The 17802-nt window shown below is 39.5% G+C and overlaps 1 protein-coding gene across 4 annotated transcripts in view; it reads left to right on the forward strand.

The window, feature by feature from the left end:
• TRAK1 (trafficking kinesin protein 1) overlaps positions 1-17802 on the forward strand; it is a 131963-nt gene that overhangs the window by 102434 nt on the left and 11727 nt on the right. For 2 of the 4 annotated variants that reach the window (XM_044677928.1, XM_044677931.1), the window contains 2 exons: positions 1301-1617; positions 8940-9155. In XM_044677928.1, the coding sequence (XP_044533863.1) occupies positions 1301-1617; positions 8940-9155 (533 nt within the window). Of the gene's footprint in view, positions 1-1300; positions 1618-8939; positions 9425-17802 lie in introns of those variants that run through there. The other 2 variants (XM_044677929.1, XM_044677930.1) reach the window with 2 other exon arrangements.

The following is a 17802-nucleotide window of genomic DNA, read 5'->3' on the forward strand; positions in this document are numbered from 1 at the left end:
TTCTGGGTGATTTTTCCTTGGTAGAGATCACTGTAGGCTGCTCATTCCCCTAATGCCTTTTAGAATCCTTTCCCCAATATACTTTAATAATAAACTATAAGAATTTTAACTATGCTATCTTAAGTAAATTAGTATATTTAAAGTCCTTTGCAAATCTTAATGCAACAATAGCACTTCCATTGTGCTTTAAGGTATACAGGGCAGATTCCTTACAATAACCCCAAGAGGTAGTTGATGTAAATGTTAATTATTTTTAATAGATGAGGTACATTTATCACACCCAGAGGGGTGAAAAGATTTGTCCAAAGTCACATTCAAAATAAGAGGGAATTCTTGTTTCAGGTATAGGTTGGACCAAGATGGCCCCTGTCATTGCCCTTTTAATTCTGAAGTTTTCTGAAATGTTATACTAGGCTTTGATACTAAGATCAATTCTGGGAGCCACTCCATGTGGCCTTTCATCTAGCTTGAATGAGCAATTGTCCTCTAACATAGGCTTTTACCTGGGCAAGCCTTCTTTGGGCCAAATGATCCATCATGGCCCATTGGTCAATGGTGGCTTTTTTTTTAAAGATGATAAGCAAGTGTCTTATCATTTAATTCAGGAAGTAAAAATATCTCTAAGCATACTTCTATTGATCAAGAAAAAAAGCATTTATAAAAGAATAATTGTGTGCCAGGCACTGTCCTAACTGCTGGAGATGCATAACCAAAAGTGAAACAGTCCTTGCACTTAGGAGCCAACATTTCAATGGGAAAAAATGAAATGATATCTAAATAACTGGCCAAATTTAAGATAAGTAGAGAGTAGGAAGGCAGTCTTAGAGAGGGAACCAGAAGAGGACTATAAAAGATTTCTTGCAGAAACTGAGATTTGAGCTAAGTTCTTAGAAAATCAAGAAGAACCAGTCAGAACAATGTGCATTTTTCCTATATCTTTCATGGCAAGGGACAAATTATAGCACATCATCGGTTTCTTCTAATCTTGATGTCCTATCGAAAAAGAATTTTTTTCAGTTCTACCAAAAGAAACAAATTTCATAGATAGGCATGATGTAATTTATTTGTGTATGTATTGAATAACTTTCTGTTTTGCATCTGTGTTCTAGACTTGTTTCTCTCAGATGATAACCTGTTATTCTTGACAAATAGGTTTTCTTAATTCTCAACTCTAAGAGTAGAGTTTCCTTTGAGATACAAGAATTGACTGCATTTATACTTTTTGAAGTTCCTTTCCTTGGACATTTTCCTTTCTCTCACCCTCCTATCTCTACTTCCCTTTATCATCCTGTTTTTTTAGAAATGAGGACAAGAATAAGAAGCCTGGGACTCCAGGGACTCCAGGCTCCCATGACCTGGAGATAGCCCTTCGGCGACTGTCACTTCGACGGGAGAATTACCTTTCGGAAAGAAGGTTCTTTGAGGAAGAGCAGGAGAGGAAGCTAAGAGAATTGGCAGAGAAGGGCGAGCTTCACAGTGGTTCCCTTACCCCGACTGAAAGCATCATGTCCCTTGGCACCCACTCAAGATTCTCAGAGTTCACTGGATTTTCGGGCATGTCTTTCAGCAGCCGTTCATACCTGCCGGAGAAACTCCAGATTGTGAAACCCTTAGAAGGTGATAAAGGGCCTCGGCCTCTTTCAGTCATTCTTGGTGACTCTCTCTGGTCCTTAATCCACCATCGAAAATCAGGAAATCTCTGCAATACCTACTCCTTTTACTTTAAAGATAGCCATCCCCGTTGCTGGTTTGAAATCCGTTGAGGTTGACTTACACCATAAGCCTTAGCCATTCTTGTTGAAATTCAAACAATCAAACAAATCTTCACCTCAAACTCCTGACCATCAAGTGTGCTTTTTAAGGGCTCAAAAGCAATATAGTCCAAACTTAATTTTTCAATTGAAATTAATCTTGTTAATGGTTTTTTCCTCTTCTCTTTTTTCATGTTTCTGAAATGTTAGAGAAATATAAAGAAGCTGTTTAGGAACTCATAAATGCTTAGATCATACTAGGGGCTTTGGAAGGAGCAGAAAATAAGTCCTCCATTTTGATTCCCTAGATATGGGGGTCAAAACCAATTAATTTAGATCAGATTTTCATTGGCCAACTATAAATAGGTAGAATGAGCACAGTGCCGTTTAGTTGGATGTGTGTGTTTATGTATGTATGTATGTAGAACAAACATAATGAGCTTCTGTAGCATGGAGAGTATGGAAATGTCACAATGGAAGTATCTTTTTTACTAATATCCATTAAATCAGTGCCTTTCAGTGTCTAAGAATTGCTGTTTCAGGAGCACTACTGGTGTCAGAATTTGGAAAAACTCAACTTTTCTTGTCTTTTCTACTTTTTCTTTGCCCCTTCCTTGAGATTGGGTCTCCCTATTTCACCCAAGCTGGAAATGCAGGAGCTACTCAAGGTCTTCAACCCACTGCCAAATAGGCACAAGAGACTTGATGAGCTCTGTTTCTCCTTAGGCAAGTTGGTGACCCCCAATTACAGGGGCTCTCCTCATTGATGTGGATTCCTGGTTGGAATAGCTGAGAACTCCTGAATTGAAGAGATCCATCAGCCTCAGCCTCCTCCATAGATGGAATTGCGGTTGTGTGCCATGGCACCCTGCATATTTTTTCCTTCATTTGAGAGTGTGATATCTTTGTCATGTAATTTGTGTGCATGTTGGTCTCACCAAAGACTTACAGCACATTCTCATAACAGTCAACATTTCAGATAGAAAATTAGTTTTAGAAAGTATCTTCCTGCCCCACAAATGCTGCAATTAAAGTACTCTGTTGGACTGACTCCACCTTTATTCATGGAAGAGTCTTCTGTTCTCATTAGTATTTTTTAAATTAATTTGTTTTCCAATGAACAAGCATCTATTTTCTCTACCCTCAATGAAAAACAAAACAACCAATGGAACAAATATACATAGATGAAGCAAAGTTAAGTTCTTTCCTAATATTATTCCATTTAGATGCCACCCAGCACTTGGGAATAGAACGGCTCACTTTCATTTAAGTTGTTTGTTACCTGCAAACATTGTGATTGTTTCTGATCTCCAATTTTGTCTTTTTTTTCTTTCAATAAAATCTTCCATTTCCATAATCTTTCTATCAGCCTTTCTTTTCTTTTCCTTCTCTTAAGAGGTGATTGTGTCATGCAAGCTTTACCATTTCTCTTCCCTTTCCCCTCCTTAATTGGATTGCTCATTTCTTTAGGGCTCCGTAAGGATATCTCCATTGGGTTTGCTGTCTAAATTCAAACATATAACATTGGGTGCCTTTTTCTTTCTTTGAAACATTTTTTTTCAACAATTACACAAGTTCATTCTTGTTGATCTCAAAGATTCCTTCTGCCTCTAAATATAGAACCCTCTGACCTCCATTGATCTCTTTGGGCAAGAGTTTTAAGGTAAATTTAAAAAAGGAAAGATGAATTTCCCCTAGAGCATCCTGTCAGACACTCTAGCCCTGACTGAAATGATTGGCTGGCATCCTAGAATCAAATATTACTCCAGTAGTCTAGTCTGTGGATAATTCTTATACGAAAGACTCCTCTGATGGTTTCACTATGATCATCTAACTAATTAGCCCTGTCAGGTCTATTTAGACTTTGGATCCCTCTTTTCTTCTTTTATATGAAAGTTTTAATTTGAAAAATTAAATGCAACAAAAAAAATTCAACTGAGTATCCAAAAGGCCATGTCAGCATAATGATATCCTGAGTTTTAGGCCATTTGTCCCAGATTTGTTTGTGGCTAATTCTGATTATTGACAACCTTCAGTTCCTCGCCCTCCTCCCCTTTATACCATTGGCTCAGACAGAAACCTAGAGAGCATGGGCTGTGGCTTAGGGGGCTGGGAAAGTTTGTGTTTGGGACATATTAGATAATCCAACATTCCTTCTCATCCATGCCTTTTTCATCTGTCTGCTTAATTTTGTTTATTGTCTGTTTATCCTGAGCTGCATTAGTTGGACTGAATTTTTTAAAGTTTGATGTTGAAGTCACAAGAGACAGAAAAAAATTTTTTTTCTTGATTACTTGTGCTGACTCTTTATCACCCCATTTGGGGTTTTATTGGCAAAGACACTAGAATGGTCTGTGGTTTCCTTTTCCCATTCATTTTGCAAATGAGGAGCTGAGGCAAATAGGGTTAAATGACTTGCCCGGGGTCACACAGCTACCAAGTATCTGAGGCCAGATTTGAACTCAGGAAGATGTCTCTCCAGATCTAGCACTCTATCCACCATATTGCCTAACCTCCCTCTCCTATTTTTTATCTCATCATAATTTATTGGCTAGGTGACAAATAAAAGCATCCCATCTGAAAACCTTCACATATTAAAGAGAAAAGTACAATCATACTGTAAGGAGAAAAGGAACGCTTTCTGCATTTTTCCCTTCCAAAGAGTTATAGCTCAAATGGCATTTCCAAAGAAAGGAGTTGAAACTACAATTAGCAATACTTCAACAGAAACATTTCTGTCTTTGAGGTATATGCCTTTGGCTTAGATTAATTTTGCAAAAGCTATGAGCCGCTTGCTGGCTTTCCTCTGTTGAGGGAGCAGCTATGCTATTTGGGACAGCAGGTCAGTGTGGAAGGATAAACAAAGGAGGGACTATTGACAAAGACGTTAATTTTTCTTCCTTATTCATACCTTTCCCATTAAACTTAGTTGTTAGGTGGGAAGGAAAGGAGAAGCTTCCTCTTTTTCCTTCTTCATTGTTTACCTAGCCCAGATCTAATCTGACTTGTGGACTTAGTTAGAGAGGAGGTGAGCAAGATAGACAAGTTGCTGATTCATTTATGTGTAGGACCTTCATATCAAGTGCCTCCACCCCCAGGACTTTGACTCCCAAAGAGCAGCCAACCTAAGGGAGGAGGTATGTTGACAGGAGCAGTAGAGCAGGAACTCCTCACCGAATCAAAACAGATACAATCCAAGGAGATTAGGAAAGATTCAGAAGTGGTGGCAGGGCACGATGGGGCGCCATATTGCCTTCTAGCACAGAAACTAGAATTGCTTGCTGTCCTAAGTATTTCACTAGCTGTTACTATCTTGCTGAGTTGTAACTCAGAAGAGGTGATTTTTCTTTTAAATAATACGCAGTTACAATGTTTAAGGTAGAGCTTTGCCATTTTTAATTTAGGTCAAATAAAAAGCAACCTTGTATAAAAAGAGAAAAGCCTTCCAGGGATGGTGTTGCCTTCATTCCTATGTCAGGGGGCTATCTCATCGCTATGCCTTTCTTCCTTGTGTAAACGATGGCTTCTCCAGTGGCATTCAGTTGGAAAATTGAGGAACTAGAACTAGCATTCAAAAAATGTCTTTTAAACTTTTTGATAGAAACTGGACTTAGGCTCTTACCTAAGTCTTAAAAGGCTCTTATTTCCTTTCTTAGGCAGGTTCCCATGGGCTCACGTGCTTTCTTGCCTTGAACTTAAAGAGTATCTTTAAGAACTTTATGTACTTTCATTCTGTGGTCTAATTTTAAATTTAGAACCTTCCAGGGAGGTAAAGAGAGGGTTATCGCACCCACTGTATAGATGGGCAAACCAGATATGGAGACTTGTCAAGGTTCCACAATGAGTTTCTTACCTAGGAGTGGAACCCAGAACTCCTCTCTCTATGTTGAAGACTCTGTTTATAGGATTGCCTTTGGGGAAGTCAAGACCCAGCCCTGTGACCTAACCCCATATTTCTTTTCTTGGCTCTGTTGCAAATGGTTCTTTGTTATCTCAGGGTGGGTTCATTTTTTTTTCTCAGTAAATTAGTCATTTCTCTGACTCTCCCATACCTACACTATATAGTTTGGGTATAGAAAATCCACTTAAATGATATACCTCTCCAGCTTTTAAATGGGTTGTTTTCCAACGGTTAATTTATCATGACCTGGGTACAGACCTTGGATGGAATCTATTTCCTTTACCAATGCAGGTTGGCATCTGCCCTGCAAATACAGTTTTAGGGAGTTAGCCAGAGCACAGAGAAGTTAGCGGTTTGCTCAGGGTCAAACCACCTAAACAGAACTTGAACCATGTATTCTTAAATCCAAGGTCAATGTGGTATTGAATATTTACTCTTCCCTACTCTCAAAGGATTGCGAAGTTGCACAAAGAGACTTCTGGTAACAGTTTGGAAGTCTGGCCAGCATAGTATTCTGAGCCAGATGTCTTTAGGTGTGTCTGAAAAGTTTATGCATAAACAGACTTTGTTGCCAGGGTTAGAAAGTCTGGCCTGATGCCAAGAATGTTGGTGGGACCCACTATCACATAAGCAAGGTGACCCACAGAAAAGAGTCAGCTATGTTAAGCTCGATCCTATCAGTTTACACTGGAGATAATTTTGCACCCTGGCAAAATGTTGTCTCTGTGAGGTCGTTCCAGGGGGACTTCCTAAAATAGGGTTCAGTAACCTATAATAGGATGAGTGTCACTCAACGGCAATCCAGATAGTTAGTTGGTAAGCCCTGGTTGATTCCTACCCATGGCAACTTTTTGCTGTAGTTCCCCCCCTTTTTTTCTCCTTTTTCACCCTCCTCTATCCTTTCTGCTGTCATTATCTCTTTTTTTCCCTTCTCTCTTCTTTGAAGATGTATTCTGTCATTGAGACCCTCCACTAATAACCCACAGATGCTGCCTTCTGGACAACCACTTTGTCCAGTGACTTGTTATAAGTTCACCACCTCTCAAGAATGACTGTTCTTTTTCTTTCTCATGTTTAGTAATTACAGAGTGAGATTATTTGGGAGGCATTCCTACTGGAGAGACAAACCAAAATTTCTTTCATTTTGGGTCTGGACCTATGAATTCACTGATGTATGGAACTGTCCCCTTAATTATTTAAAAATAGAAAATCTTCTTAAATACTGGAAGTCTTCCCAGCTTCCAAATAGGCAGAATTTGAAAAGTTAATTCATCATGGTCTAGATATAGAACTTTGATTTAATCTGGATGGGGAACTCCAGCAAAGAAATTCCTTTTACTAATGCAGGTTGGCATCTGTTCTGCAAATAAAGTCTTAGAAAGTTACCCGTAACACAGAAGATAAGCAGTTTGCCTAGTGTTAAGCCACGTGTGTAGTCAGAAACAACGTGACCCATGTATTCCTAGATCTAAGGCCAATGTGATATTTAGTATACCATCCTGCCTTATATTAGTCTGAGGCATAAAACTGACGCTTTCAAAAACCTGTAGTTAAAGGTCATCTGTCCCAATCCTGCATTTCTCTTTCTCCTTATTAATTACATATATATGTTTGCATAAATGTGACATGAATATGGTCCTTCTAAAATTTCTGATCATCCTTGTGTTACGTGACTTAGGCCAGCCAGCTAGGTCCTGTTCTGGCATTAGTTAATTTGCTCCAGTTAAAAGATCTCCAGTTTCTTTGTATTCTACAAGAGGTTCAGGAAGTGTGATTAATCATTGACACCAAAGTACAGTAGAGTGTTTGTGGGGTGTGTATGTTTGTGTGTGGGTGTGAGAGAGAGACAAGACAGACAGACAGCAGATAGAGGGACAGAGACAGAGAAGGTGGGATGGTGAGATATTGCTCTTTCCTTTCCTGAGAACATACATGACTAATGGATACTGGCTAGTTGGGTTTATCGTAGTGCTCTGATGTTATAACAAACCTTATCTATCATACCTCTTGCCCTGTCCCCTTCTGCCTGTGCAACATCCCTAAAATATCAGACACCCAAGGATGGAGCTGACAGGTATGGTAGGATATGCTTAGCTAATGAAAACTGTAGCCCTTTCTGTTAGTGTGTTAAATGACCCTTTAATTATTGTATAAACGATATATTAGATGTAAATATATGAATCATACAATATATGTATATCCATGCATATGTGTACATATATGTATCATGAGTATATATCTACAGATATATATTATACATAGGCATATGATAGATATATATGAGCTGATTTTTCCCATGGTTTTTTAAATTTATTTTTTTAAACCCTAATATCTTTTATGTATATCCTTCTATATTAATTTTTTATTTGTTACAGGGCTAGGCAATGGGGGTTAAGTGACTTGCGTAGGATCACACAGCTAGGAAGTGTCTGAGGCCAGATTTGAACCTTTTTTCCCCATTGTTTTCAAACCACCCTTCTTTCATTTCCAACATACTTGCTTCTGCACAATTATCAATCAACAGTTTTTGCTTGGAATTTTCACACTGAGAACTAGAGATTTTTCTTCTTGTTGTTCTTCTTCTTGTTCTTCTTCTCATTCTTCTTCTCGTTCTCGTTCTTGTTCTCGTTCTCATTCTCCTTCTCCTTCTCCTCCTCCTACTCCTCCTCTTCCTCCTCTTCCCCTTCCCCTTCCCCTTCCCCTTCTCCTTCTCCTTCTCCTTCTCCTCGTCCTCCTTCTCCTCCTTCCTTTCCTCCTTCTTTTGTCTTTTCTTCTATTGCCCAAAATAACTGGTGCCAGGTTTTTTACATTTAAAACAAACAAAACAAATCACTTGCCACAAGAGGGATTGGTCTTCTGTGGCATTTATAATCTATTTTCTTTTTTAAAAATACTCCAAGAATGTCATATTGTGTGATTATGTTATCCTTTTTGTGCCTAGGGGAAAAAGTCTGTGAATAGCCACTATACATGTATTTCTAGCTGGAACAATAGGTTTCATTTTTTTAAACAAATTACATTTGATTCTCAAAGTTTACAATACATCTGAGAATGGTATTGAGAGCATGGTTGCATGTTAAGAAATGATAATACAACTATACCCACCCAAAAACTTAAGTACGTGTCCATAGTCAAATTGAATCCATCCAGTTTTTCACTAAGAGAATTGGGGATTGGGCAAAGGAAAATATTTGGCAACCCATACTAACTTTTTCTTCTCCTTCCCTTTCTTTTCCATTCCATCTTTCTTTTCTTTTTCTCCTCCTTCTGATGTTCTCCCTTTGAAGGTTCTGCTACACTTCACCACTGGCAACAGTTGGCCCAGCCTCACCTTGGGGGCATCCTGGACCCCCGGCCCGGTGTTGTCACCAAGGGCTTCCGGACCCTGGACGTTGACCTGGATGAAGTGTACTGCCTTAACGATTTTGAAGAAGATGAGACAGGTGACATTTCTTACAAGGGCCTTGCTACCTCCTTGCCAGTTCAGCACTCAGAGACCTCAGGTGAGAGGTCACAAGTACAAATGACTCTTTCAGACCACAAGAATTACCCGAGCCGGTCTCAGGCATTCACAGAGGAGATTCAGGAGCCAACGGCGGCCGATGATGATGATGATGAGGGGTCTGGTGAGGGAACCATATTAAGTCCTGTAAACCCAACACCTTTACAGGATGCTGAATACTGGGCCATTCTCACATCTTTCCAGGGTGCCATCCATAGTGATGCTTTCTGTGTAGCTTCAGCACGTCTGTTCGGGTGATGATTAAAAGCACTCCCATTTTTTTTTGAGTTGTTCTTAAAACCAAACTCAGAAATGTCCTGTCTCTTAACAGTTAGATATCTGTTGAGCTTTGGAGGTGCATGGTCTAACAGAGCTGCCTTTAGTGGGACAAGGAAAGGCTGCTAAATGGAAGTGCCCATTGTGGGCCTTGATGTCCCCAGGACTACTCTTCCTCATGGTCACATTTGCTTCTGACAGTCTCGGGTCAGGAAGGAGCTTGCAGTGACCTGTGATAGAGTTTGAGATCTGTTTTCGGAGGAAGGAGAGGCAAAGTTGGGAATTTAGAACTGAGCAGGAGACATATGCAAATGTCAGCTATACATACATGATTTCTAAATAAGAAAATCTCCACATTGCAAATGAACTCTACAGATTCAGTTTTTCACTTTAATGAGTTGTTTTTTTAGGGAGGTGGTGGTGGTGGTGGTGGTGGTGAGAATGATCATTCATTGCCTTTTTTTCTCTCCCGCTAAGGTCATAGTTTTTTAAGTTTCTAGCATCACTTTTCTATATAAATGTTGGATTTTTGAAGGAAGGCAGGATGATATCATGAATAGCCAGCCAGCTTCAGAGTCAAAAAGATCTAGGTCTAGTTTCAAATCCCACCTCAAAGACCTGTGAGTTGTGTGACCCATGACAAATCATTTAAACTCTATGTACATCATTTTACTCAGGTATAAAATGAGGGGGTTGGATTTCAGTGACCTTCAAAGTCCTTTCTGGCTCTAAATCTATGATTCTACCTTCCTATCTCTGATATATTATGGTTGTATGACCCTGGGCAAGTCCTTTAAGCTCTCAATGCCCCAGATAGCTCCAAAATGTGGAGTTGTTCCACATACCAGTGAAATCATGGTTCCAGAGAAAAACACAACAAAGGTAATCATTAAGGTGTCACTATTGGAAATGTGTATTCTAAGTCATGGTTGCAAGGAAATGAGGCTATCTCTTGACCAACATGGTGCTAGATCCTGTAGCATTCAAGCCATTTGTTTGTTCAGTGTTAACTATGGCTCAGCCTATTGAGCTGTCCAGGGTAATATTCCTAGTCTAACCTAGCATCAGTCTTTATGAGCCCAGACCAGAACCTTTAAAGGAAAAATCTGAGGATTAGATCTTGAAAATCACATGTGCATATGCCACCCCCCAATTCCCACCTTTTACTATGCAGAAGCAGCATAGTCAGCCCCTAAGCCCCAAATTCTAGAAAGAATTTCCTGATTTTGTTCCAGAGCCCAAGGGAAACCCCCTCTCATTTAGTGTTCCGGGAGAGCATCTATAAAGGGTTGGCTTGGCAGAATGAAGAACTCTGCCTGGTGAGCAGCTCTGGGATGATATGTTTCAGTCAGACTATTGACTTTTGGTCAGAAAGTTTGAAACATTTTTTTTATTTCTGCTGCAGGTGGTCAGACCTTGTGGTCAGGACCCTTGAGATCATGGATCCCCGGTGTTAGCATTATGGAATGTTGTTTTAAAACTACTCATCACTCACTTCTCTCCTGCTGGGAACTAAATGAAATTCCCAGGAGATGACAGGAATCAAAAAGAAAAAAATTGCCTAGTTTTGCCCAATTTTAATGGCAATGATATATTATTTCCTGAGTAGCAGAGTCTAGTGAAAAAAAGGAGAATTTTATGCTCACAGATCTAGAACTAGATTGGCCTTTGGGCCAACTTGTTTAACCCCCCCATTTTACAGATAAGGAGCATATGAGGCAAAGGGAGGTTAGGTTAATATACCCAAGGTTACAAAAATGATGCCAGAGAGTAAGTGCTTTGTCCAAGGTCGAAAGAATGGTACCAGAGCAAGGATTTGAACTCAGATTTTTTTGGCTAAAGAGTCAATGCTCTTTCTATTATACACTCCATCTTTATTGTTTATTTTTATTGGCAAAGATGACAATGCATTACTGAAAATCCATGGCAGGAAGTCATCCCGAAACAATCCTCTGAAGGAACTCTTCCTTTCCTAGGTTCTGTTCCTGTCTATGTTCTCGTAGAACCATTTCTTGGTTCTGTATTCAGGACAGAATATCTTATTACTTAGCTACCTTATGTCAAGAAAATTGTGGAGGAAATGCTTGTGTGACTGGGAACTTTTTTTTTTTAAACAACTCTGGTGATACTGAGAATTTATCTCACTGCAGACTATCCTGACATCTTTAAAAGATGAAATACGTGTGTGAGCTATGGAATGAAAGTTTTGGGTTCACATTACTTAGTTTGAGAAGTTGAATTTTATAAGTAAATTGCTCTAGCTCCTCATTCCCAGCGATTATCCACTGGACAAATTTCACAACAGTCACCTATACTTTCTTCTTTTTCCTTATTCCACACTCCATTATCTATGATGGTTTTGATGAAATAATAGCTGCTCTTGCAAATGCTGTCACATAGATGAATCACAAAACAATCCTATAAAATCGAAGTAAGCAAAGTCAGTATGTAACTGAGGAGCTGGGAGAAGGTGTAGTACTAATGGATCAAGTTACAGAATGACTTTTCCTGGGGTCGAGAAAGTAGAGAACTTGTCTTCCTACTATTAACAAGAATCACACCATTTAATCCCCTCTTCCCTCTCCCACACTTAAAACCACGTAATATATACCATTTTTTACCTTCCATCTGAGACTGTGGTTAGAAACCTGTTATTAAAACTTGGCCAAAGGATCAAAGCAGAGAAAGAATCAATCCTTTCTGGAGCCCAAACATCAACCATTACATCAAAAGTCATTTAAAGAAAGGCTTAGTCATGTTAGTTGTCCCAAGAGTGACTATGGTGACTTTCCCCTTGAGATACTTCCTGGGCCAGGCCCATCTTTAAAAAGAGACTTGCCAAAGTTGACTCAACCGAATTCTCTTCTTGCTGTAATGGTATCATCATACTTCTTGGAATATGAGAAGTAAATGTTTCTTTTTTAAAAAAAAATCAATGAGTAGACCTTGTATGAATTTCCAATAATATCTGTGGGTTAGTGAATTATACCTACATTCCTCAAAGATAACTTGAGGACGGTCTGGCTCTGGATTCCTATTGGGTTTCTCTGGGATTTTTATTGTTGCTCCTGTTCTTTGTTCTGGAAGCCAAAGGTCCCCCATTGCTGAACTCAGTCACCACTGGTGACTCCCCTTTTTTGTTGGGCAAGACACCAGTAGCCTTTGCTTGGGAGATTCCATAACATGAAAATGACTAGAGTCTTCCCTGGCAACTGATGTGTTTTAAGCATGTTTCAAACAGGTTTCCAGAGCCCATGGACTCCAGTGGAGTACAAGTTTTGAGTACTTTTTGGAATTTGTTATTTTTATCTGTGTTTTTAAAAAAACATCACTGCATTTTTAACATCACTTTTCAGAGGGAGAATCTATGTCCAGTGTTTTGACTACTCTGTATTAAAACTGAGAAATTTTTAATCTTTAGGTTAAAGTTTTATTTTATTTCTGTGGGGAGTTTGATATTTTAATGCTTCTAATGAAGAGTCCACTTCTTTTATATAAAATGAAGGGGTTGAATGTGCTGACTTCAGAGGTCCCTTCTCACCTAAATCTACGGTCTTATGAAACATAATTATGAAGAACTATTCATTATTGCTGTCCCCACAAGTATTTAGTCAATAAACATTCATTATAACCACCTACTGTGTGCCAGGCACTGTGCTAAACACTGGGAGTGTAAATACAAAAAAAAGAAACAGTTCATGCCCTCAAGGAATTTATAGTGTAATAAGGGAAGACAACACGCTAAAGGAAGCTGAAAAAGGGAGAAGGGAAGATATCCTGTGTGGGGGTGTGATGGAGAAGCCCCCAAATCTTTTCAGCCAGGTGACAAATGAGGCTATGTCTGAGCTTTGCTCTCTCCACAAATGGTCCCAATCTTCAATTAGAGATAGAAGGTAGTGATGAGAAGATGTGCCAAGACTGGAGAAATCTTGCAGGATGATGAAGTTATCCCAATAATGATCTTCTTTGGATCATGATGGGGAATCAGGCAGAAGGATCCCAAGGTGATCCAGCCAGGTGAGAAATAAAATGTGTACATCCTAAAGGTAGATCTAGATCTCAGTGAAGAAACTACATATAGGAAGGATCATGTCTTCAGAATGGGGAACTAAAAAGCCACTCTTACTTCTGACATTGCTCATTAGTATTTATGACAGCTTCTTAAAGAAGAAAAAAAGCTAGGGGACTGTTATAGTTTTAAAGATTTATAGTTTCAAGGGATCTCTGAGACCATTGAGGCCACACTCCTCTTTTTACAGATGAGGAGACTGAGATCAAGAGAAATTAAGTAACTTGTCCAGGATTATACAGTCTAAAAAAAAATCAGAAGACAAGCATATATTTTAGCTCCCAGATACTTGAGGATCAACTTCCTGGGGGGCGGGGGTGGGGTGGGGAAGACTGCAAAAGCCTCTATTTGAGTATTAAAGTGAATCACTACTATAAGCAGTCAACTCAATCTCTCTCTTCCTAGTAAGCCATTTTTTCTCTGTCCAAGGTCAGTTTTATTTTGGAGGAACTGAGGAAGGTGGAGAGCTGTTGGTCAAGAAGCCAGAAAAGAAAGCAACTGAAGAGCTCCTCAGTTTTCCTAGTTTGAGTAGTAATTGGTATTGTTTGCCCTTAATTGTGTCACCCACTAACTCTAACCTTTTGATTCTAAGGTAGGAAGCTCAAAGGAAGCTAGACCGAAAGCTAGTGTAAAGGCTTGAGGATCTGCAAGAAAATCCATTGCCATATACAAGAGATGGACTTAGACCAAGATAGCTGCAAGTCTCAATCATTTGTTAGGCTATTGGCATGGGTATTTTCTCTTCCATCATAAGACATCTCTCCCCCCCAATGCTTTCTTGTCAGTGTCTTTCACTTGAGCTGCCTTTGCCACTTTATAAAGTAATCAAAGATACAGAGTTCCCCCATAATCTCTACAGGTCTAGTTTTAGCTTATCTTTTCCATATGATTCAGGTGAATTAAAGAAAATAAAACCAGTAGAGAATAGCAATCATCATCTCAGGCAAAGCACAGTAAAAATAAGGATGATTAAAAGAGAAGTTTTATGATGCTTAAAGTCACTGTAGGCAATAAATTATTATCAGTGTGTGTATCAAGCAATATAAAATATAAATGAAGGAAAAGTTGTTTCATTTGAAGGGGGAAATGGGTAATTAAACTATAATATATAAAAATAAAAGGACCTAGAGTTATCCCAGAATTCTATTGTCTAGACCAGTGGTTCCCAAACTTTTTTGGCCTACTGCCCCCTTTCCAGAAAAAATATTATTTAGTTCCCCTGGAAATTAATTTTTAAAAAATTTAATAGCAATTAATAGGAAAGATAAATGCACCTCTGGCCATCACTGCTCCCCCCCCCAATCACTGCAGCACCCACCAGGGGGCAGTGGCGCCCACTTTGGGAATCACTGGTCTAGACTTATTTACCCAGCAGGACACCTAGACAAGAGGGATCCATTCCTGTACCACTTTTTTCTCACATCTATCGTCTTGCATTCTAACATCATGAGATTCTTGAAGACCTAGAGGAACAGGTCAGTGGGGATAACCAATGAGAGGTCATTCTTTGATGAAATCCTAGGTTTATTTCTGAATAATGACAAAAAGCAGGGTGAGAATTTTCCAGTGGAATCTGCCTATATTCCATGGGCAGGATTCCGCTCTGGGTAAGACGGAGTCTTCAGGAGTATGGGGCAGTGTGGATGAAGGTCTGACTTGGTAGTTAGAGGTCCTAGGTTCAGATCTTGACTCTGCTGCCTCATCTGTAAAATGCAGGAGTTGAATTAGATCATTGCTGAAGCCTCTTACAGATTTAGAATTATGATCCTACATTAATTCAATCATGCAAGTGATCAGTAAACATTGATCAAGTGACTATTACGTGCTAGGCATTGGGCTAAATTGGGGATAAAAAAAGGCAAAAGATGATTCCTGCCCTCAAAGAGCCCACAATCTAATTGATTCAATGAATCCATTCAAGCCTGATTCTTACCATGGGGGTATTAAGCATAACGATAAGGAAAAGAACACAGAAGAAGCAACCTCTTGGGTCATTTATATTACAAATAATGAAACAAATTGGTTACTGATATCTGAATAAGCCACAGGGAAAAAAAGACTGATACTGTTTACCAGGACTTTTAAATTTAGTAGCCACTACTAATTAAATAATTTAATTTTGACCATGCCTAAAACAGTGGAAGTTATTCTGTTTCAGCACATGCAGAGTTAAACCAGGATGGACTCTAAGAGTACCTGGTAGTCAGTTGGTCAGTCAATAATCATTAAATGTTTAAGTGCCAGGCACTCTCCTTGGCAATAGACATACAAAGAAAGGTCAAAAAGTCTGGCCCTCAAGAGGCTTGAAATCTAATGGGGGGACAACATGCAAACAGTTCTCTACAGTCAAGGTCTACCTTTGTCCCTAAATTCTCAAAGCTATCAAAGCTTAACACTGCACAAAGACTTTTGGGATGTCTGGTACACATTGCAAATGGAAGGTATTCTCGGTGAAGGTACCAGCAGTGAATCTGTTAAAATTACATTTTTTTAATGTAGCCTGTTTTGTTTAATGCCCAATAAAGTGACAACTGATATAATTTTATGTACTATTCTAGAGACCCACGCTGCAAAAAGACAACACAAACCAGTTTCAAACCCATTGTCACCCCAAATCTTTGATTTCAGGAGACTGACATCTTTGGTGTTTCCCCCAAACTAACAAGTGCCTTTTTTGGTGACAAAATTTAGCAGTATTGGGTCACCCCCTTCCCAAAACCTTGTTAAAGATATGGTACCTAGAACAGTGACCATAGGTGCAAAATGAGCAAGGGAACTCTCCCTACTGTAAGCTCCCTTTTCTCCTAGCTGGAATTGAATGTTCTACAGGGAATAGAAAGCAAAAGAAGTGACCGTAGTCTCAAGCATTTGCAGTGTCCAGGCTTGCTGGCCCAGGTAATAGATCAGTGATTTTCAAACAGTGTACTGTGGCCAACGTCAGGACCACAGACCTCTCTAAGGGATGTCCTGACTTCTTGATTATTGATAAAATTATGTTCTTTTTCCAAAATGGATGAGAAAAATCACCAGGAATCCTTGCTGCATTCAGACCATACTAGAAAACACCCTGAATATTGATTGTAGCTATATGTTAGCCCTGCAAGACCTAGCAAAGGCTTTTATCCAATGGATCCAAGTAAACACAATCAGGTCCTTACCCAGTAACCTTCATTCTAAAGTAAGGATTACCAGGACAGGTTGGGAGGCCTTTGGGAGCTGGACAGCTTAAGCAGTGTGCTTATAATGCAGGAGTCCTAGGAGAACATTGTAGATTTAGGGACCAGTGTAGCAGAACCCCTCACCGTACTGAAAGTAGTCCAAGAGGGCAGCTGAGTGGTTCAGTAGATTGAGAACCAGACCTAGATATGGGAGGTTCTGGGTTCAAATCTGGCCTCAGACATTTCCTGTGTGACCCTGGGCAAGGCACTCAACTTCCATTGCCTAGCCCTTACTGCTTTTCTGTCTTAGAGCCAATACATTGTACTGATTCTAAGACAGAAGATAAAGGTTTAAAAAAATGTTTTTAAAGAGAAAATGGAGAATTTTCTCCAGCAGCTAGTAGGTAAATAGAGAATATTCCTAATAAATGTCATTTGGGTCACTTTCCAAACTGAGATCTGGCTTATTAAGAGCAGGACATTTCCTGCAAGTTTTTAGATATTTAGGGTAGGTCAAATTCTTCAGCAAATAAGATCAAATGTCCATTTGGAATGTATTTAGACCCATTTGGTCACAAAGCAAAAAAGGCTTTTATATACCTTCCATTTGGGTTTTTAAGGCTATAACATTATTTTTAAACCCTTACCTTTGGTCTTAGAATCAATACTGTGTATTGGATCACCCCCTTCCCAAGTCCTTATTAAAGATATGGTCCTTGGATCATATAGGAACAATACTGTGTATTGGTTCTAAGGTAGAAGAGTGGTAAGAGCTAGGCAGTGGGGGTTGAGGGACTTGCCCAGGGTCACACAGCCAGGAAGTTTTGAGGTTACATTTGAACCCAGGACTTCCCATCTCTGGACCTGGCTCTCTATCCACTGAAACACCTACCTGCCCCAAGGCTGTACTATTTTAATGGATTTGATGGAGCTAACAAGCTCTGGCTGACTATGCTGATGGACTCACCTCCATTAAGTAACATCTCTGGTGGCAGTGAGTGGAATTGTAGTCTGAGTGCCTTTACCACCAGGCTTATCTAGAAAAACCAAACCCGTCAGCTTCACTCCTGCTCTTACAGATTCCCGAAGAGTTCCCAGTCCTATTAAATATAGAAGATAAAGAAGAGAAAGAGGGCCATTGAACT

This window comes from Gracilinanus agilis, chromosome 5 (genome assembly GCF_016433145.1).
Source record: "Gracilinanus agilis isolate LMUSP501 chromosome 5, AgileGrace, whole genome shotgun sequence".
Taxonomy (NCBI): domain Eukaryota; kingdom Metazoa; phylum Chordata; class Mammalia; order Didelphimorphia; family Didelphidae; genus Gracilinanus; species Gracilinanus agilis.